Source organism: Suncus etruscus, chromosome 3 (genome assembly GCF_024139225.1).
Source record: "Suncus etruscus isolate mSunEtr1 chromosome 3, mSunEtr1.pri.cur, whole genome shotgun sequence".
Lineage (NCBI taxonomy): Eukaryota > Metazoa > Chordata > Mammalia > Eulipotyphla > Soricidae > Suncus > Suncus etruscus.
This window is the reverse complement of record NC_064850.1, coordinates 13,127,316-13,149,717: the sequence shown is the minus strand read 5'-3', so window position 1 is coordinate 13,149,717 and position 22,402 is coordinate 13,127,316. Positions and strand designations below refer to the sequence as shown.

At 48.8% G+C, this 22,402-nt stretch overlaps 1 protein-coding gene across 3 annotated transcripts in view; it reads left to right on the top strand.

The window, feature by feature from the left end:
- ACTN1 (actinin alpha 1) overlaps positions 1-22,402 on the top strand; it is a 109,695-nt gene that overhangs the window by 71,281 nt on the left and 16,012 nt on the right. For all 3 annotated transcript variants that reach the window (XM_049770334.1, XM_049770333.1, XM_049770332.1), the window contains exons 4-10: positions 3,448-3,534; positions 6,393-6,480; positions 7,146-7,224; positions 9,464-9,545; positions 11,056-11,141; positions 19,170-19,262; positions 21,258-21,488. In XM_049770334.1, coding sequence (XP_049626291.1) covers positions 3,448-3,534; positions 6,393-6,480; positions 7,146-7,224; positions 9,464-9,545; positions 11,056-11,141; positions 19,170-19,262; positions 21,258-21,488 — 746 coding nt within the window. The remainder of the gene's footprint in view (positions 1-3,447; positions 3,535-6,392; positions 6,481-7,145; positions 7,225-9,463; positions 9,546-11,055; positions 11,142-19,169; positions 19,263-21,257; positions 21,489-22,402) is intronic.

Genomic DNA, 22,402 nt, shown 5'->3' with positions numbered 1-22,402 from the left:
ATCGCCCCTGGCAGGTACAGGGGACCATGTGGGATGCTGAGATTCAAACCACCGACTTTCTGCATGAAAGGCAAATGCCTTACCTATATGGAGATAAGTTTTATGTACCAGCATGTGGTCTATCCTGGAGAATGAGCCATGTGCACTGGAGAAGAAAGTGTATCCAGGTTTCTGAGGATGGAGTGTACTACATATATCTACTAGGCCTCGTTCTTCCATTCATCTACTCAGGTCTAGTATATTTTTGTTGGGTTTCAGTCTGGTTGACCTATCAAGTGTTGACAGGGCCATGTTGAGGTCTCCCACAATTATTGTGTTTTTATTGATGTCCTTTCAAATATGTCAATAGTTGTATTAGATATCTTGCTGATCTCTCATTAGGTGCGTATATATTTAATATTGCGATTTTTTTCCTGTTGTACATATCCCTTGATTAGTACATAGTGTCCATCTTTGTCCCTTACAACTTTTCTGAATCTAAAATTTGCATTGTCAGATATTAATATGGCCACCCCAGCTTTTTTAAGGGTGTTCTTTGCTTGGATGATTTTCCTCCAGCCTTTGATTTTTTTTTTTTTTTTTGGTTTTTGGGTCACACCTGGCAGTGCTCAGGGGTTATTCCTGGCTCCAGGCTCAGAAATTGCTCCTGGCAGGCACAGGGGACCATATGGGGCGCCGGGATTCGAACCGATGACCTCCTGCATGAAAGGCAAACGCCTTACCTCCATGCTATCTCTCCGGCCCCCAGCCTTTGATTTTGAGTCTATGTTTGTTCTGACTATTCAGGTGTGTTTCTTGTAGGCAGCAGAAGGTTAGATTCATCTTTTTTATCCATTTCGCCACTCTGTGTCTCTTAATTGGTCCATTGACATTGAGATAGATGATTGTCATGTGAGTTAATGCCATACTTATTTATAACATTGGTGTATCTGGGGCCCGGAGAGATAGCACAGCAGCATTTGCCTTGCAAGCAGCCGATCCAGGACCAAAGGTGGTTGGTTCGAATCCCGGTGTCCCATATGGTTCCCTGTGCCTGCCAAGAGCTATTTCTGAGTAGATAGCCAGGAGTAATCCCTGAGCACTGCTGGGTGTGGCCCCCCAAAACAAAACAAAATAAAAAAGATTGGTGTGTCTGTTGGTCTATCTTGTCTTAAAGTAGGCCTTTCAGTTTCTCCTTTAAGGCTGGTTTTGTATCTGTAAAGTTTCTGAGCTGTTGTTTATCCGTGAAGCTATGTATACTTTCTTCAAACCTGTGAGTCGGACTGGGTACAGTATTGTAGGTGAAGCATTCATTTCATTCAGTCTTGTCACAATATCACACCACTGTCTTCTGGCCTTGAGAGTTTCTTGTGACACGTCTGTGTAAATCTTAAGGATGCTCCTTTAAATGTAATTTCCCTTTTGGATCTTGCTGCTTCCAGTATCCTATCCTTATCTGTGGGATTTGTCATTGTGACTCAAATGTGTCTTGGGGTGCTTTTCTTTGGATCTCTTTTAGCTGGTACTCTTCGGGCATGCAGGATTTGGTTGCATGCAGTCATTCTCCCTGAGAGTTTCTCTGTAATGATGTTCTTGATGATAAATTCTTCCTGGAGATTCTCCTCCTGTGTTTCTGGGACTCTAATGATTCTTATGTTGCTTCTGTTGAATTTATCAAGCATTTCTATTTTCATCTGTTTAAAATCTTTGAGTATTTTTTCCCATTGTCTGTTCATTGTCTGTCTCTTCTGTTGTATGGAGTTATTGTGCCTCTCCTCTTCCAGCAGACTAATTCTGTCTTCAGCTGCTGTTACTCTACTGGAGAGGCTTTCCATAGAGTTTTTCATTAATTCTACGGCATTTTTCAGTCCCATTATTTCAGTTTGGAGTTTTCTGATTTCCATATTTGTGGTCTATTCAGATCGATCTATGCTCCATTTGAGTTCTGTGAACATCCTCCATATCTCCACTCTGAATGCCCTTTCTGAGAGTTCAACCAGGTGGTTGGCATTTTTTGGCTCATCACAGCTGCCATCCTCACACTCCACTCATGCAGTTGTCTTTCGTTGTTTCCTCATTGTCACCCTTTAAGTGAGATTCTGTATATTGTGATGGGGTTTGTATTATAGAAGAAGTGCGTGGCCACAGAGCAGCCGCGCTTTTTAAATTTTTTCCCCCAGTGTTCTCCTTGGATTGACACTGGGATCAAGAAGTAGCTTCAGGTGTGGTCCTTTAAAGAGTCTGCAGGACCAAGGTCAGGTAGGGCTGAAAGAGTTGTTTTGAGCTGATCCACTCCTACCTGCAGTCAGAAGCCCTCTGGCTCAGTTGCCCGTGTTCTTCTGGATCAGTAAATAGCTCCAGATAGGGCGTCAATAGTTGTGGGCTGACCCACTCCTACCTGCAGTCAGAAGTGGGAGAGCTCAGTTGCCCGTATTCTTCTGGATCAGCAACTAGCTCCAGGTGTGGCCCTCAAAAGTGTCTGCTGTAGCAAATGCCACGTAGGGCGTCAATAGTTGTGGGTTGATCCACTCCTACCTGCAGTCAGAAGCCGGAGAGCTCAGTTGCCGGTGTTTTTCTGGACCAGCAAGTAGCTCCAGGTGTGGCCCTCAAATGAGTCTGCAGTAGTCAGCATTGGTCTTTAAAACCTTTTTTTTAAAGGGATATGAGAAGCTGGACAACATACTTGATGATGTTCCAGGACTGTCTCTGCTTCTATGCTGTTAGTGAGTACTGGTACTCAGCACGCCATATATTATACCAGGGATAGAAGCAGATCAGTCACAATGCAGGCAAGTGCCTGTTTGCTTCCCATTCCGTTTTTCTTTATTCCCTTCTTTGTGGTTGTGGAAACCCAGTAGGCATCCTACACTTGTTTGCAGCCCTGGCCCCAATTTGTTTTTGATTTGTATTTTTTGGTGGGCCACACCCAGCAACGCGCAGGGGTTATTCCTGGCTCTTCGCTCAGAAATTTCTCCTGGCAGACTCGGGACCATGTGGGATGCCAGGAATTGAACCTGGGTCTGTTCAGGGTTTGGCCGCATGCAAGGCACTCGCCTTACCGCTGTGCTATTACTCTGGCCCTATTTGTTTGTTTTAAAGAGACAACACTGTGGGCCAAAGGGGTAGCATGGAGGTAGGGCATTTGCGTTGCATGCAGAAGGATGGTGGTTTGAATCCTGGCATCCAATATGGTCCCCCGAGCCTGCCAGAGCGATTTCTGAGCATAGAGCCAGGAGTAACCCTGAGCACTACCAGGTTGACACAAAATCAAAAAAAAAAAAAAAGAAAAGAAAAGAGAGAGAGAGACAACACTGTTTCCCAAGGATACACTAACTTTAAGGAACATGAAGTAGCTGTTGTGCACAAGTCTTTGATTTCCTAAATAAGGTCTCAAAACTTATGAATGTAAGAAATGTCAACTCTGTCTTGCTGAGATCATCCTAATGAAGCCTGCCGCTGTCTCTGCAGAAATTGTGGATGGAAACGTCAAAATGACCCTGGGCATGATCTGGACCATCATCCTTCGATTTGCCATTCAGGACATCTCTGTGGAAGGTGGGTGTTAGAAGGGGCCGCTCGGAGGCCCTGTGCTGTGCTCTCATGGCGCCCACTGCTGACCACTTTGTAGATCTGCAAACAGTCCCCATGATCTAGGGCTATAATTTCTAAATTTGATGAGATAGAAATAATTTTCAACAGGCTTCTCTGTGGTACTCACGAATCATTATAGTAGGACACTAGGGACAGTTTTATGGGATTCTGGAGATTAAAACATGGGTCAGCCACATGCAAGATAAGCACTGTATTATCTCTCTAGTCTACAAATTTTTTTTTTTAAAAAGATATAAAACTTCCCCTGGATGTGGGCTAGAAATAATAAAGATATTAAAACTCTTGGTTTGAAATTTGGTGATCTAACTACATGAGGATATCTATGGTTTACAAGTAGCTGCTATTTACGACTAAACTAGTTAAAAAGGTGATGTGATAGTCACTTAGGAGAGGAGAAGAAATCTAAGTCTTTTCCCAGTAATCTATTAGATGAATTTGATTCTTTTGGACTGACTTCTTGTCACTTCTAATTAAAAAAAAAATTTTTTTTTTTGCTTTTGGATCATACTTGGCAGTGCTCAGGGGTTACTCCTTGTTCTGCATGTAGAAATTACTCCTGGAAAGCTTGGGGGACTACATAGAATGCCAGGGAATGAATCTGGGTCACCTACATACAAGGCAATATACCCTACCCACTGTACTGTCATCCTGGCCCTTTTAATATATAATTATATATAATTAAATTGTTTATATAAATTAATTATATAGTTATAATTAATTCTTTTAATTTTAATTAATTTTTAATTATAATAATGTAAGTAATGAAGAGCTTGAAATAAAGAAACTGCTTGACGTAGACTATTTTCTTTGCAAGAATTGTTTGTCGTTTCAAAGTCCATTTTATGAATTAAAAGTAACAGAGATTGGGGGCCGGGCGGTGGCGCTGGAGGTAAGGTGCCTGCCTTGCCTGCGCTAGCCTAGGACGGACCGCGGTTCGATCCCCCGGCGTCCCATATGGTCCCCCCAGAAGCCAGGAGCAACTTCTGAGCGCATAGTCAGGAGTAACCCCTGAGCGTCACAGGGTGTGGCCCAAAAACCAAAAAAAAAAAAAAAAAAAAAAAGTAACAGAGATTGGGGTCATCATTGTCTATGACCTATTTATTTTGAAACCAATATTTTAGAACATAACAAGTATTTAAAGAAAATAGAGAGCTGGGAGATGGTGATGGCTCCAAGGACTAGGGTCAGGCTTTGCATGAGAGAGCGTTGGGTTTGATCCCTTTGGGGAGTGACCCCCCCACACTTGCCTTTTGATGTCAAAATAGGTTTGTTTTGTTTTATTTGAGCACCACATTCAGCTGTGCTCAGAGCTTACTCCTGCTCTGCACTCAGGGATCCCTTGGTGGTGCTCACTCAGAGACCCATATGGAGTGCTGGGGGTTAATCCCAGGTGAGCTGCATACAAGACAATGTGACTTACTCTCTGTACTATTGCTCTGGCCCCATAAAATGATCTTTTTGAGGATCATGAAGAAAAAACGTAGGGAAAAGATGCTTAACTGGTTTCTCTTAAAAAAGAAAAAACCGGGGCCCGAAGAGATAGCACAGCGGTGTTTGCCTTGCAAGCAGCCGATCCAGGACCAAAGGTGGTTGGTTCGAATCCCGGTGTCCCATAGGGTCCCCCGTGCCTGCCAGGAACTATTTCTGAGCAGACAGCTAGGAGTAACCCCTGAGCATAGCCGGGTGTGGCCCAAAAACCAAAAAAAAAAAAAAAAAAAAAAGAAAAAAGAAAAAACCAGGGGCCAGAGTGAGAGCACAGTAGGTAGAGCATTTGCCTTGCATGTGTCCCTCCTGGGTTCTATCCCCAGCATCTCATATGTTTCCCTGAGCCTGCCAGGAGTGATGTCTGAGTGCAGAGCCAGGAGTAACTACTGGGCACCACCAGGTGTGGCTCAAGAAATACAAATATGTTCAGCATACAGGCAAGTTCCATTTCAATATTTTTATATAAAACTAATTACATACATAAAAGCTCTTCTACAAACTTCTTCAGTGGGCTGGAAGAACCTGCGATTCATAAGCATGCCCACCTGGGTCATGAGCCCCTCGACCTCTGCTAGAGAGCCTTGGATTTTCCTCCCTAGGGTCATCTGCCGTAAACTTGTGCTTTGTATCAGTTTGGGTTTTGCTTGTTTGTTTTTGGGTTTTGGATCCCACCCGGCAGTGCTCAGTCAGGGTTTACTCCTGGCTCTACGCTCAGAAATGGCTCCTGGCAGGCTCAGGGGACCCTATGGGATGCCGAGATTCGAACCACCATCCTTCTGCATGCAAGGCAAATGCATTGCCTCCATGCTATCTCTCTGGCCCCCAGTTTGGGTTTTTTGAAAGGTTTTATTTCTATTTGGGGGGGGGGGGGGCTACCCCTAGCTTATTCCTGGCTCTGTGTTCAAGTATCATACCTGGGTCAGCTCAACATATTAAATGTAGTGCTGGGATAGAATCTGGGTTGGCCGCATGCAAGGCAAGTGCCTTACCTGCTATATACTATCTCTCTGGCCCCTCAGTTTTGAGTAAAAGTGAGTGGTAGGGTGACAGTCTGGGAGTCTGAAAGACTATTGTCTTGGCATGTAAATGTGTCTTTCTCTGAAGTGCCTAGATTGCTTGCATCTGTGTTTCTCGGATAACTACTCAAACTGGGCTTAGGAATAACTCAATGGCCTTATAGCAGCAGGTTTAGAATCTAGGAGGGGGCTTGTGGGACAACACAGGCCCCATAATCATGGTGGGGCTCTCAGGAGTCAGCGACCTCTCTGCACCAAGCAAACCCTCTGCCCTCTGTGCTCACGTCCCTTTCCTTGCAGAGACGTCTGCAAAGGAAGGGCTGCTACTATGGTGTCAGAGGAAGACAGCCCCATACAAGAACGTCAACATTCAGAACTTCCACATAAGGTGGGTGAGTGGCCTGAGCTCAGGCCTCTGTACTGGGAACCATTCAAGCCGGGGTCTCAAACTCAATTTATCTGGGGGCCGCAGGAGGCAAAGTCGGGGTGATCCTTGAGTGCAAAGTCAGTCGTAAGCCTTGAACATTGGGGGGTGTGACCCAAACAACTAAAACAAAACAAAAAAAGATTCCTCTAGGGCAGGGCCACAAAATGTTGTACGGAGGGTCGCAAACGGCCCTGAAAGGTGTTGCGGATCTAACCTAAGTCTGCCCTGCGTTAGGCAAGCACTGTACCCACTATCCTGTCTCTTCAGTCTAGAAGTTTCTTTTTTCAGAGAGAGAGAGCTCATTTCATTGATGATGACCTTCACTTTGACACAATTTGGTGCAAGTTTTCCTGGGCAGATCCCAAGGATAGTGTCTGGGGCTCTGGAGAATGACCTTGGTGTGGCGGGAGGGTTGGCATGGCAATTGTATCTCAATGTCCCCAGTGTCCTACCAAGTCTTGCCCCCAGTGCCTGGCACTGTTGTGGAAAGAAATGGTCCCTCCCAGCCTCCAAAGCCTCTATGAAGCATTGCAAGCCTTTACTTCTGACAAGCAAGGAGAAAACCCCACCCTAATTTTGTACTCCTCCCCTTGATTGCTCTCACCCACTTCTCTCTCCCCTGGCAGCTGGAAGGATGGCCTCGGCTTCTGTGCCTTGATCCACCGACACCGGCCTGAGCTCATAGACTATGGAAAGCTGAGGAAGGTACGTGGAACCCCCTAACCCTTGCGTGTTAGCTCCCAATCAGCGTCTAGTGGACAGGTGAGCGAGAGAAGGACAGCAGTGGGGCTTCTGTTCTCAGAGCCCAACCTTAGGGATCTCATTCTCTTGGGGATCTCTTTTGGGGGTGGGATGTTATCACAACTGGAGGTGCTCAGGTCTACTCCCAGCTCAGTGCTTGAAAGACCTTGACTGTGATACTAGAAGAACCTTATTGCTGGAGGTAAGAGTCCTGGCCCCCGCATATGCTCAGCCTCTTGAACCTTCTTGGCCCCCGTGGCATCAGTCTTTGACTCCTCCAGGAGAGAGCTGGGTTGGGAGGGTGATAGGGAAACCCCCTCAGTGTGTTCGAGCCCCCTGTGGTTGCATCCATAGACCTACACAGCCCCCAGAAAACTCCCATTCCCACTGCAGTAATCTCCGCAGGGCTGCACCTTCCCTTTCTGTTTCTTGGGGGTTTGTCCTTGGGTATCATCCCCCCCCAAATGCCACCTAGTCCTACTCTCATTGCTTCTGGGTGTCCCAGGCCTGATTCCCATTGTAGACTTGGTTTCTTGTGGCGGTTCACATCCATATGGGGAACCCCTATTTCTCCCACATGCTTTATTTCATGCTTTGCTATGAAGCAGCCTGGGAGATCTCTTGAGTGTGTGTGATGGGGTGAGTACTGCTGCTCTGAGTATTTCCATTCATTGGGATATGTACCCAAATGCAGTCACAGTTGTACTGATTCATGCTTTGTTTTTGAAGGCTCCTCTGCCCTGTGTTCCCCCATAGCCACCCTTTCATAGTCCCATTGGCAGGAGATAAGGCTATGATGGCTCCATCTCCTCGCTAGGGCCTAGTGAAATTCTCTTGAGAAGGTGGTGGTTTTTCTTCTTTTCTTTCTTTTTTTTTTTTTTTTTTTTTCTTTTGGTTTTTGGGCCACACCCGGTGGTGCTCAGGGGTTACTCCTGGCTGTCTGCTCAGAAATAGCTCCTGGCAGGCACGGGGGACCATATGGGACACCGGGATTCGAACCAACCACCTTTGGTCCTGGATCGGCTGCTTGCAAGGCAAACGCCACTGTACTATCTCTCCGGGCCTGGTTTTTCTTTTTTTCTTTTCTCTCTTTCTCTCTCTCTTTTTTTTGATTTTGGGTCACACCTGGTAATGCTCAGGGATTGCTCCTGACTTGGGGGACCATATGGGATGCTGGGGGGGATCAAACCACAGTCCTCCTGGATCAGCTGTATGTAAGGCAAACACTCTATCACTGCTTCAGCCCCAGGTGGTGGTTTTTCTTGGAAGAAGCCCCAAACTTTTGTGGTATGTGAGCATGAAAGTGACTTGGATCTTCTGTGTAAAATCACCCCATGCACCATAACCCCAGGTGAACAAGTCTGAAGCAGGATTGCATGTGAAATAATCCAAGCCAAGCTGAGGGCGAAACGTGGTGTAGACTGGCAATATTCTATCTTGTATCAAGCAAGTTGCCTGCCAGAATTGTGGTTTTTATTGAGTATATAGGGGCCACTCCCAGATAGGGGAGTAAGGACAAAGAATGGACAGATAGGGGCCGGAGAGATAGCATGGGGGTAAAGCGTTTGCCTTTCATGCAGGAGGTCATCGGTTCGAATCCCGGCGTCCCATATGGTCCCCCGTGCCTGCCAGGAGCAATTTCTGAGCCTGGAGCCAGGAATAACCCCTGAGCACTGCCGGGTGTGACCCAAAAACCACAAAAAAAAAAAAAAAAAAAAAAAAAGAATGGACAGATAGCTCAGGCTATCCTGAACCAGTCCCACCCAGGTTTTGAATGTAAGACAATCTCTGTTTTGGGGTAAAATAAGTTGTAAACAAACAGATGCAAAGAAACCAGGGATGGTTTTTGTTTTGCATAAAGCAAGGTGTAATCTAACACTCCTGGTCCAGCCCTTGAATGCAGCTGGAGAAATGGAGGTCATGAGTCCCATTGACAGGAGGCATTGCTGAAACCAAGACAGATGGTGTGGAGACTGGGCCCAGCTCTTAACACAAGGTCCTTCCTTGGGCATAGGCCAAAATTCCTCACTCCATTTCTCAGAGGCTTGAAGATAGATGACTGTTATATGCCTCCAGCCTTTCACAGTCTGAACTAACCAAGCCAGTCCCTTTTGACACCTCCCACCCTAGATGCAGTGGTCACCAGAGGGGAGTAGCCAGATACTTGCCTCTCGTTGAACCCCACTTCTTCCTCTCCCTCTAGGACGATCCTCTCACAAACCTCAACACAGCTTTTGATGTGGCTGAGAAGTACCTGGACATCCCCAAGATGTTGGATGCAGAAGGTAAAGGCAACTTTTCTTCCAGACCTTCTGTCCCTTTCCATCTGCATGTTATTGACCCAGGGGTTGGGGGACACCTTCTTCCCTGGTTTCTACTTCCCTGAGATTTGAAAGAGGAGGTGAGAGCTGATCCTGAAAGGGGCAGGGGTAGTGTCTTTGGGATGAGTTTGTCTTGAATGTCTGCTGTATTCTTGTCTTGGGGTTGAGGCAGTGTGGGCTGGACTGCAGGGAATCAAACCTGAGTCAACTGTGTGCAAGGCAAACACCTGACCCACTGTACTATCAGTTCAGCCCTCTTATCTGACTGGCCCCTTTATTCTCTTGAGGTACCTGATTACAGACATTGGTCCAACTGTTCTGTTAAATGTTCCTAATTCTTTTTTTTGGGGGGGGGGAAATATTGCCATTTTATGATGTTAATCTTCTCGATCCATAAGGGGATGTGTTTCCATTTTCTTTTTCTTTTAATTATCTTTATTTAAATACCGTGATTACAAATATAATTGTACTTGTATGATTACAGTCATATAAAGAACAACCCCCTTCACCAGTGCAGGATTCCCACCACCAATTTCCCAGATCTACCCACTCCCCACCACCCACACCTGTACTCGAGACAGGCTTTCTTTTTCCCTCATTCATTCACATTGTTATGATAGTTTTTAGTGTAGTTATATGGCATTTCCTCAAGGTTCTGTCTCACTCCCTCTTCTAGATTTTCTTTCCTTTTTTTTTTTTTTTGTTTTTTGTTTTTTGTTGTTTTCTTTTGGGGGGGGTGGAAGGACATGTCCCATGATGCTTTGAGCTTTACTTCTGGCTCTGTGTTCAGGGAACAACACTCCTGGCACTGCTCAGGAGAACATATGGGGTGTCAGGGATTGACCCTGGTCAGATGCATGTGAGGTAGGCAACCCTACTTGCTGCACTATCTCTGCAGACATCCTCTATCTTTTTTTTTGTTTTTTTTTTGGGGCCATACCCATATGACACTCAGGGGTTACTCCTGGTTATGCTTTCAGAAATCGCCTGTGGCTTGGGGGGACCATATGGGTCGCTGGGAGATCGAACCGTGGTCCATCCTAGGCTAGCTCTTGCAAGGCAGATGCCTTACCTCTAGCGCCACTTCTCTGGCCCCCCATCCTCTATCCTTTTTTTTTTTTTTTTTTAGCTTTTGTGTAACACCCAGCAGCGCTCAGGGGTTACTCCTGGCTCTATGCTCAGAAATCACTCCTGGCAGGCTCAGGGGACCATATGGGATGCTGGGATTCAAACCACCATCCTTCAGCATGCAAGGCAATGCCCCACCTCCATGCTATCTCTCCAATCCCAGCCCATCCTCTAGCTTATCTGTGACCAAAAGTCAAGATGAGTGGTAGAAGCTGTTCGGATCCAGGTGTCCCAGATTTTGGCCAGAAGTGGGGTCCAACTCTCTGGGAAGCTCTGTGGTTCCTTTCCTAGGGACTTCAATGGGGTGCTACCCTTACCACCTCTCACTCCAGCTTTGTCTTGGCAGACATCGTGGGAACCGCCCGTCCGGATGAGAAGGCCATCATGACTTACGTGTCCAGCTTCTACCACGCCTTCTCGGGAGCCCAGAAGGTACCCACCCCTCTCCTTCCCTCCTTCCTTCCTTTCTTCCTTCCCAGCACGCTCCATGCTAGACCCTAGGTCATGTCCTCTGCCCTCTCCTCTCCCCACCTCTCCCAGAGACCAATGGGCTGATCTCTCTTCACTAGAGTGAGCCCCGGTGTGAGTTAAAGAATTGCTCTCCCACCTTCATACCCTCCTCTTCCTCAGCACGGGCCTGAGCGTCTCTTCTGGGACCCAGATGACTGATTTCTCCCTCAGGAAGGGCTGGTGTGTAAAGTCAGCCAAGGAGGAGTTCCGGCCCCAAGGGAGGCAGATCTGGGGAGGGAGTTGTCTCTCTTCATGAACCTGGTTTGAAATGGCATCTGGAAACCCCTTTCTCCTGTTTGTGGGGATGATTCAGCAGATCTCTCTGCACCCCAAACCCCCTTTGGGCCCCGGACTTCTATATCCCTCTCCTTCACTCATAGAAGACTTCAGGGTTTCCCTGGGTATTAGCACAGCCTGGGGCAGGAAGGAAATAGGTGGGCAGATGAGTAGATGTCCCTTCATTCCTTCCAGCCCCTTTGGTTGAGGGCAGCCCAGAGATAAAGCCCGGAAGCTTGCATTGCTCAGGGAGCACAACGCAGACACAATTCATCCCTAGGTGTAGCCCGTGCCACACAATAAATAACTGCCTCCTCTTGGGCCTCCCTCTTGCAGGCAGGACCCCAGAGGCACAATATCTGTCCTCCACAGAACCCTGGGCTGGCCTGATCTGCTCCGAAGGCTCTGGGCCAAGGGTCTGTGGGTGCTCAGACAAACCCTCACTGCATGCATGAGTGACTTGTGTTGATATGCATGCTCTCTGCCCAACCTCCCATGCCCTGTCTCAGATCATGCACACTACCACCTCCTTTCCTCCCTGTCCCCTCAGTTCCTTGTCTCTCTCTTTCTCCTCCCACTCCCGCCTATTCCATCCGTGTCGTGTTCTCTCCAGCCACTCCAGCTGTTTGGGTTGATTCTGTGCTGCCGCCGCCTACTTTCTCCTCTCAACCTCTTCTCCTTCTCTGTGCAGATGTGGAGGGGAGGTCAGGTGACCTAATGTCTCAGGTCACTGCCACGCCTTCTTGGGTGCGCAGAAGGTGAGCTTTCCCGCCGCCTCCCTTTCTCCTTGCCTCCCCGTGCCACTCTCTGCCATCTTGCCCTGAGTCTCCCCCTGCAACCCTGGAATGAAGGAAGCCCCCCTTTTCTCATAGGAGAGCTGGATGCTCTCTGGACCTTGGCCAGGACCCTTGAAGACACCAGAGCAAGCCCAGCCCCTCATCCTCTGGATGGCCTTGGGCGTCCCTGAATAGACACACACACACACACACACACACACACACACACACACACACACACACACACACACACACACACACACACACTGCTTCTTTCCCGCCCCTGCATAGATGAGACCACTGACAGGAAGGACACCAGAGCAAGCCCAGCCCCTCATCCTCTGGATGGCCTTGGGCGTCCCTGAATAGACACACACACACACACACACACACACACACACACACACACACACACACACACACACACACCCCTTGGGCGTCCCTGAATAGACACACACACACACACACACACACACACACACACACACACACACACACACACACACACACACTGCTTCTTTCCCGCCCCTGCATAGATGAGACCACTGACAGGAAGGACATTTGTGGTCCCAGCCTCTTCCTTGGACTCCAAATTGACAGCCTTATCCCAGGCAACCCTGCTTCCTGCCTCTTCTCTTAACCATCCGGGTCCCCTGCATGCCATTCTCTGGCTCCCATCCCTTCCTGCTCAGGCAGGTCCATCCTCACAAATGCCTCAGCAGTTAGAGCAAGGAGACATCTTCCTGACATTTTTTAGGTGCCCAGGCCAAAGGCTCAAAGCTCTACTTGCTCCTGCCCACTTTTGGGCATGGCCAAAGTGCAGGGTTCTGAGCATGTGGGCACGTATCACCCATCCTGAAGATTTGAATATTTATTACCTAATCAGCCCTGCAGGGGACAGTGAACATGGCTTCTGCCTCATTACCAGACCTGCCATGGCACTACCCTCCTTCCAGGCTAGAGGAAAAAGGAATCCCTGCTAGCTCCCATTCTAGGTGCCCGCCCTGGTCCAAGTTGCTTGCAGGTCAAAGAGGCCTCTTCTCCTTCAGCCTCTTCCTCTTTCCTTCCACCTCTACTGCTGTCAATTTCTTGCCTTTCTTCCCCCAGTTTGCTCCCCAGGATCTATCTGAGCTGTAGCCATCTTCCTGTCCAGGGGCTCCCAGTCCTGCTCATCCCAGAGCCCGTGTCCCTGTTTGCAAGGCCGAACTTGCAGCTATGCTGTCCTCCTTCCCAACTCCTCCTCTGCCTCTTCCACACCTTGAGGGGTTTGCCCTGGGCTTTATGCTCCAATCTCTGAAGCCTTCCTCCTTCCCTGTGTCCCAGCTGATAGTCATGCTTAAAAGGGCCTGTGTGTGCAGATGTGCCTATGTGTGCACGTACTGTGTAGCCTGCTTTTCTGCTTCCCAAATCTCATGCCCTCTCTCCCCCATACCTCCCTGCCTATCCCTCATCCTTTTGACAACTCATTTCATGCTCTTTTTGTCCACACTGAGATGTGAGTGGGTGGGAAGGTTCTACCTAGAATGGTAAACATTAGAAAATAAAAAAAATAGAAAGGTAAACTGAAAACACAGCTGAATATGTAGCAGGCCATGGCCTGAGCATGCCATTATGCATGGTTGGTTTCCTTGGTGACAAGAACCTACTTCCATTTAGTTAGTTTGAGTTCCCATTCTTTCATAGTTCTCTCCCTCCTTGCCCCATAATTGTTCAAAGTGGGTAGAGTGACTAAATTTTATTCCTGTAGTTTGTGCTTTGAGTTCATGATCTGGGGGCTGGAATGATAGTAAGGGGGTAAAGTAAGGGTAAGGATTGGTGTATGTATCTAACCCCATTTAACAGTCCCTAGTACTACTTATGGTCTCCCTAAGCACTGCCAGGAGTGACCCATTGAGTACCACTGGGTATGGCTTCAAACTCCCCAAAAATACATTAAAATAATAAAGTTCATGGTCTAGGACTGGAAACTTTAGTTTACAGTTAGCTGGAGGTCAGGCGTAGCATGCCTAGCACACAAGTTCTGATCTCCAACATCTCCTGCCCTCCCTAACACTGCTAGTGCAGTTCCAATACTGCTGGGGAAGTCTCCAAGCAAAACTAAAAAGGGAAAGGAAAATTCATGATCTGCTGGAAATTGTCTAAGAATTAATCTTTTCCACATGATCATTATCTTAGAAGGTGTGTCTATTTGCTTTTGGGGCCCACAGGCTTTTATGTCTTTTGTCCTTTCAGACCCACCCTTGTGACTCTTCTGGTTTTTTTTTTTTTTTTTTTTTTTTTTTTGTGGTTTTTGGGTCACACCCGGCAGTGCTCAGCGGTTACTCCTGGCTCCATGCTCAGAAATTGTTCCTGGCAGGCACAGGGGACCATATGGGACGCTGGGATTCGAACCGATGACCTTCTGCATGAAAGGCAAACACCTTACCTCCATGCTATCTCTCCGGCCCCCCTTGTGACTCTTCTAAGGGAAAAGCAAGTGCCTGCCTCATTCCTGCCCCAAGAAAGCTTGTGCTCCAGGCAGGGAAGCCCTGGGTCCCTCCAACAGGCTACCTGGGCAGCTATGCTCTAGTCAGTCAGGTCCTACTGTGCCTGGACTTAACACAGGGAGCTGGCAGGTTTGCAGCTACAGAACACGGCTTGCTTAAGTAGAAGACACTTGAACTTGAGGGGCCAAAGGGCTTGGTGGAGGTTCATAGGCAAAAGTCCGGAGAGAGTTGAGGACCGAAGGATTCCTGGTGTGATGCAGGAGGAGTAGAGCAAGGTCCTGCCTGACCAGGCCTCTCCTGCTGCCTGAACAGAAAGAAGAGGAGAGGACATGGCGCCCATCTTTGACTGGTCTAGTCCAGGCCTTGATACTGGGTTACTTGTCTGACAGAAACAGCAAAGCTGGATTAGTCTCGGAGAAGAAGGATCTGTTCTAGTAGCTAGATTTAAGAAATGTTTTATGAACTTGGCATTGGAGAGAGTTTAGTGGTATTTTATAATGAGATTTTGGATTTTCATGGGTGGTAGAGTCATATGGCATCATCTGATGTCACCTTACCAATGACTTCTAGATGCCACCTGCCTCTTCTTGGTCCTGTAAAGACTCCAATGGCAGATTGGGAAGAGTCAAAGGTTTTGTTTAGGATGACTAAGTCCTTTTTGGGGAAAAAAATCTTCCAAAACGTTGGGAGTGAAAAACAACCACTAGTCTCGCATGGAACTAAGCAAGGTGTTTTGGAGACCAGGTTCCATACTGGTCAGCCTTGAAGCAGGCTCTTCCTTATAGACCCAGGCAAGATACACACGCATTTGGCCTTCATTTTGTCTTTTTTTCTGTGAGGCATTTTTGCAGTCTCCAGGCCTTGGGGTGATGTCCTTTGTTTCCTGCAAACTCTACTTTCTCACAGAGCTCAGGGCTTTCTGCCCCAGCCTCATCAGTACCTTTCACTCCTTCAGAAACATTTTGGAGCTGGGGACCTACTCCCTGGTTTTCTCCTAGTTGTTCCATTTCCAGAATTTCCAAAATATGCTTTATTCACTCAAGAAACAGGTCTTTGCTCCTCCCTGAAACACAGCCCTGCTCTGAGCAGTTTCTGTGTTGAGGTGATGGTACCCCTCTCCCATATTCATCAGATGTGTGAGGCTCTTGCTGCTATTAGAGACCTAGAATAATAGGGGTGAAGAAATCTATCCATCTCTGTAGAGATCATGTTCTAGAGGCCAAGTATATGCTTCCTGAGCTGGCCTCTCTCACCTAAGTGCTCAGAACATAGGGGCCTGGCCCTTTCCTTTCTATGGGGACTCACATGGAAGCTGGTTGCAGGCCTCCTGGGAGAGGGAGCCCAGCATGAGGGCCAGGGGAAGGGCCAGGCTCTGAGCCTTCTCATTGCTTATTTTCTCCCAAAAAAATCAAACCTAGCTTCCAGGAACTTTCTTCCTAAAGGGAACCAACATAAGAGCTGGGTGGTCATATCAGAGCCAGGCATGGCCTTTTCTGAGCATAGCTTTTGGTCTGTAATGTCCAGACTTCCCAGCCTGCCCTGCCTGGTTTTCACCTGCCCTTTCCCCCATCACCCTCTCCTGTAGAGACTGGCCTAGGAAGACATACAGGAGGAGACTTGGGTTGAGAAAGAGCTTGGATCTTGGTGAAAAGTCCCCAAAATGCCTGAGCAGGAACTCCCCTCATTCTTGAAGTCCCCCAGGGGAGTCCCCTCAACCCTGGGGTTGGTCAGCAGGCTCTGAGGGCTGAGCAAGGCTCCTAAAATCTGATGTCCACATGCCTTGCTCTGTCTACCCTCTTAACAGATCGACACACACACATCCAAGTGGATGACCTTGAGCCTGGGCTTCCAGACCAGTCAGGAGAAGGAGGAGACCCCAGAGGGCCTTATCCATGAATCATGGTGGTAGCAGAGGCCTCATTTTGTGAGCAGCCACCTCTGGCTCTTACTTGCCACGGTGCTTTGTGGCTGCTCTGCATGTCACATAACTGTTGGCAAGCGGGTGGGGAGATGACTCAAAGGACTGGAGCATAGGTTGTATGTACAGGATCCTAGGGTTCCATCCCTGACAGTGTATGGTCCCCAGACAACGCAGGAAGTGACTCCTAGCACTGAGGCAAGAGTAGTAGCCTCTAGAACTGTGGGGTAGGGACCCCAAACAAAAATAAGCATGATAATACTTGGGCCAGAGCAATAGTATAGTGGGTAAAGTGTTTGTCTTGCATGTGGCAAGGCAAGGCTTGATCCTCCACACCCATTATTGTCCCCTGAGCCTGAGCACTGCCAGGAGTAATCTCTCAGCACAGAGTCAAGAGTAAGTTCTCAGTACTTCTGGGTAAGGCCCCAAAACAAACAAAAATAAGGGGAAGCTGAAGCAATACAAGTAGAGTAGGTGGGACATTTGCTTTTCATGTAGCTGGCCCAGGCTTGATGCCCAACATCCCAGATGGTCCCCACCCTAAGCACCACTTGGAGTAGTTCCTGAGCACAGAGTAGGAATAATTTATGAACATCAAAGGGGGTGACCCCAAACAAACAAAATGGACAGAGCCCTGATTTCCCTGGGCTCTCTGTACCCGCAGGTATTTTCTGCCAACCTCATGGGTGGCACATGTCAACTTGATTCCCATAATCCCCTTTCCTGTCTGGGATCTCCCAACTGGTTCCTCTTCCTTGCCACTTGGGGTTCCTGTGGCTCCTTGAGCCTTCAAAGGAACAAAAAAAATGAGTCAGGCTCCAAAGCAGAGCAGTGGAGCATCTCCTGTGTTGAGCCAAAGCTGGAGAGGACCTTAGACAGGCCTTGCAGTCAGTCTCTTTTCCAAAGCCCCTATCTCTGAGGAGTGAGTCTCAGCTTTCTGGCCCTTCTTATCATACTGAGGGACTTTTTCTCTCTGAATCATTGCCCAGGAGTACAGTATACAGTGTCCTGAGCTAAAAATGCCCTTTCTGAGCCACACACACATTTTCCCACTATTAGCACAAACCTCAGGGCTTGGTGCTGTGAACCTGATTTGAAAAGCTCTGCAGGCAGCAACCAGCCCACCTCTTAGTCACTCCTTCCCCTTCAAGCCCCTCATTTTCAGCTTTTCCCTTCTCACGCCTCACTGCAGCGTGTCTTGCTGCATCTCAAACCCATTTAGTCTTATTCAGCATCTTTCTACCACAGGCCACCAGGAGGACACCTTCTCCAGGGCCCCAGGGACATATGCCTGCCTTCTTGGAGTGGCATCTGCTCTTCCCCAGACTGTTCCTTTCTATCCTGGGACCTCCAAAGGCTTAGCTTGACACAGGAACATAGTTGTATTTATTCATTTGATCATTCATTAATTTTATGCTGCTGGGATAGAATCTAGGGTTTCACACATGCCCCAGAGCTACAGCTAAAAGTCTTCTGAGGTGGGGCCGAAGAGGTAGCACAGCAGTGGGGTGTTTGCCTTGCATGTGGCTGACCCCAGAGGGACTGGGTTCAATTCCCAGCATCCCATATAGGCCCCCAGCCTGCCAGGGGCAATTTCTGAGTGCAGAGTCAGGAGTAACCCCTGAGTGCTATTGGGTATGGCTCAAAAACCAATCAATCAATCAATAAAGTTTTAAAAAAAGTCATCTGAGGGGCCAGAGTGATAGTACACTTACCTTGCAAGCAGCTTACCCAAATTCTATCCCTGGCATCCCATATGATCTCCTAAGACTTGTCATGAGAGATCCTTGAGCACAGAGCCAGGAGTAAGCCCTGAGCACCACTGGGTGTGGACCCCCCCCTCAATTAAAAAAAAAAAGTTATCCAAGCAAAATAGATTTAACCAGACTGGGTTCATGATGGGGGGGAGAGTGTACATAAGGTCTTCAGCTGGAGAATGTGGGGTGTCCAGGATGCTGGACATTTGTGCCTGAGGACCACTGAGCTTCCTTTGGTCTTTTCACTAGCACAACTACCTCCATGGTTGCTTGCCCAATTCTTGAGCCAGATGTGAGCTGGCTTCCTGCCATGCGTGATGCAGTAGAAACCCTGTGTCTTCTCTAATGCATTTTGGGCCCTGGGCCAGAAACACTGTGGACGTCTTTCTGCATGTCCAAATTCCAGGCACCTATAGCCTGAAAGCTTGAGCCTGGGGATGACAGGACCATTTGGAGCCCCCAAATAGGCTTGAACTTTCTCTCCTTTCCACCCAAGCTGAGCATTTGGATAATATCAGCCGTGGGGTGGGTTTCTTACCAGCTTGACTACTCTGCCCTTGCAAATGTGTGCACTCCCCTGGGGTCCCATTTCAGCAACTCTCTGGGCCTTCCCAGGGGGATCCCAGCATGAGTTGGCAGTGTAGATGCTGAGGAGGGGTGAGGAAGAGGTTAATTCAATCTCGGAGCTACTGGCTGCTGGTGTCACTCCTGCTGAACCTCACTGTGTCTTTTTGCAGGCGGAGACAGCAGCCAACCGTATCTGCAAGGTGTTGGCCGTAAACCAGGAGAACGAGCAGCTCATGGAAGACTATGAGAAACTGGCCAGCGATGTGGGTACCCCTGGGGTTATTCTGATCTGGCCCCAGCAAGGCGTTTCCATTCCCCTCCTAAGCAAAAGGGAGCCCCAAGTCTACCCTTTAAGTTTCACTCTATCCAAGCTAGGTGTGGTTCATGAGTCCAGAAAAGCCAGAACTGCTTTCTCTCCCAGAAAGCAGGAGAGGTGGATCAGGTCAGCGTAGTGCTCCAGGCCTTTTCTGTCACCCAGGAATTGCCAACCTGGGAAATCCCTTCACCTCCCTGGTCTGACCTCTTACTCCATAGGTGAAAACCTACGTAGGTGAAACCTTTCTGGCTAGGTGCTATTGGGTTCCAGGCTCCCACTAGTACAGAAGGTGTTGAGAGGGAATGAGCCTGACATATGTTCCGACATCCATCAGTGCTGGCTTAGCTACCCTGGGGACAGGCAGGACATCCTTCCCTTGCTGCTTCCTTAAGAGAATCAGCTCTGGAGCAGGAACGATAGCACAGTGGGTAGGGCACTTGCCTTGCACAAGGCTGACCTGGGTTTGATCTCCAGCTCCCAATGGTTCCCCGAGTCCACCAAGAGCGATTCCCGAGTGTAGAGCCAGGAGTAACCCTTGAGCACCACCAGGTGTGGCCCAAAATTAAAAAAAATAATAATAGCCCTTTGAACCTCTCAGTCCAGTCTTCCGGCAGACGCTACGCACCGTAGTAAGAAGCCTCGTGCTTGTGTTTAAAGTCCAGCTCTGCCCTTCTGCCCAGCTCTCATGGGACATTCCCAACCCTCCGCTGCAACTTTACGTAGTGCCCTGGGATGGGGGAGGCGCCCAGCACCTCATCATTGACATGGGTTCACCTGCTTGGTGCCTAGTGTCACTGTGTTCCATAGCATCACTTCACCTGTTCAGTCTTCTCCACCTGCCCTTTCCTATTTCTCTGCTGAGGAATCAGCTGCTCCCCTTTGAGTCAGGGCCCCAAATTCTAGAATCCTAAAGGGTTCCTGCGTTCTAGAATCCTGAAGGGATCCCACATTCTAGAACCCTGACGGTCCCTGAACCCTGAAGGGTCTCTGCATTCTGACCTGGCCCTAGCAAGAAGCTTCCATCCCCCTCCTAAGCTAAAGGGAGCCCCAAGTCTACCCTTTAAGTTTCACACTATCCAAGCTAGGTGTGGTCCATGAGTCCAGAAAAGCCAGAACTGCTTTCTCTCCCAGAAAGCAGGAGAGGTGGAGCAGGCCAGACTAGTTCTAACTAGGGGCTGAAGGGCCCCTCCGTTCTAGAACCCTGAAGTGCCCCCATATTCTAGAACCCTGAAGAGTCCCTGCATTCTAAAACCCCGAAGGGTCCCACATTCTAGAATCCTAAAGGGTCTCTGTATTCTAGAACCCTGAAGTGTCTCTGCATTCTAGAACCCGGAAGGGTCCCCACATTCTAGAGCCCTGAAGGGTACCTGCATTCTAAAACCCTGAAGGGTCCCACATTCTAGAATCCTCAAGGCTCCACACATTCTAGAATCCTAAAGGGTCTCTGCGTTCTAGAACCCTGAAGTGTCTCTGCATTCTAGAACCCTGAAGTGTCTCTGCATTCTAGAACCCGGAAGGGTCCCCACATTCTAGAGCCCTGAAGGGTCCCCGCAATCTAGAATGCTGAAGGGTCCCCGCATTCTAGAACCCCAAGGGTCCCCACATTCTAGAATCCTAAAGGGTCAGGTGGCAGGAGCTCGGAGCATCTGCGCCCCTTCGGGATAGGCCCAGCCAGGTGAGAGGTTGAAGATGGGCTCCTGCCTCTTAGACAAGTCTTCACCAGGCAGCTCATTCATCATCCCAGACACAGAGCTGGATGGGGAGAGATGTCAGCTGGAAGTTATCCCACCCTGCTGACCTAAGTGTGGGAGCTTGTACCTCTCCGAGGCCTCACCCAGTGTCCCCAGAATGGTTCCCATGCTGGCTGTCCCCTGTGTAGAAGGGCCCCAGGAGAGGGGACACCTACCGTGTGCGTCCCTCAGCACCCTACCCATCCCTGCAGCTGTTGGAGTGGATCCGCCGCACCATCCCCTGGCTGGAGAACCGGGTGCCCGAGAACACCATGCACGCCATGCAGCAGAAGCTGGAGGACTTCCGCGACTACCGGCGCCTGCACAAGCCGCCCAAGGTGCAGGAGAAGTGCCAGCTGGAGATCAACTTCAACACGCTGCAGACCAAGCTGCGCCTCAGCAACCGGCCCGCCTTCATGCCCTCCGAGGGCAGGATGGTCTCGGTAAGTCCATCCTGGTGCTACTGTTCTTGGTTAAGAACAAAGAGAGGGCAGGGCCTGGCAAGGTCTGGGGTGCACTGGGCTGGGAGTCAGTTATTTTAATGGTTTTGTTTGTTTGTTTGTTTGTTTGATTTTGGGTCACACCCAGCATTGCTCAGGGGTTCTGCGATGGCGAATTTATGGCATGTGGCCAGCTGTGACACGCAAAGGCCTTGCAGCTGGCATGCAGGAAGGTTCGCAATTAAGATATTCGGCACGTGCTGCATAGTTTCTAGATACTACAATCTTGTTATTAAGGTTTAATTGACATGCTGGCACTTTTGAGGAAATTCTTTGGTTTTGTGCAGCAGTTTGGGCACGCGGGCTCAAAAAGGTTAGCCATCACTGGTCGAGTCTAGGTTCTGTACTCAGAAATTGCTCCTGACAGGCTCTGGGGACCATATGGGATGCTGCGGATCAAACACGGATCTATCCCAGGTCGGCCGCGTGCAAGGCAAACACCCTACCACTGTGCTATCTCTCCGGCCCCCAGTTGTGTTACTGTTAATGTGCTGCCAACCATGTCTCCGGGGCTGGGAGTCTAGCTCAGCAATAGACCACATGCCTTCCTTCTGTGAGACCCTGGGTTTTATCCCAGCATAAGACACACACACAGAGTAATTTGTCCCTTCCAGGTCACAGTCAAACTTGAAGGCCACACTGAGTGAAGTGGTTCATCTCCCTTCCAAAGGAAGAGCCCCCTCCTTCCTGATCATATGGGATCATACTTGCCCTTCCAGACCCTCGGCCCCCCTCACATTTCTAGCTTTTCCCTAGCTCTCAAAGCGAGAATCAGTGTGGGCAGTGAGCGCTTACCTTACTTATGTACAGCCAGTCTGCATCATATAAGGACCCTGAATACAGAGCCAGAAGTAAAT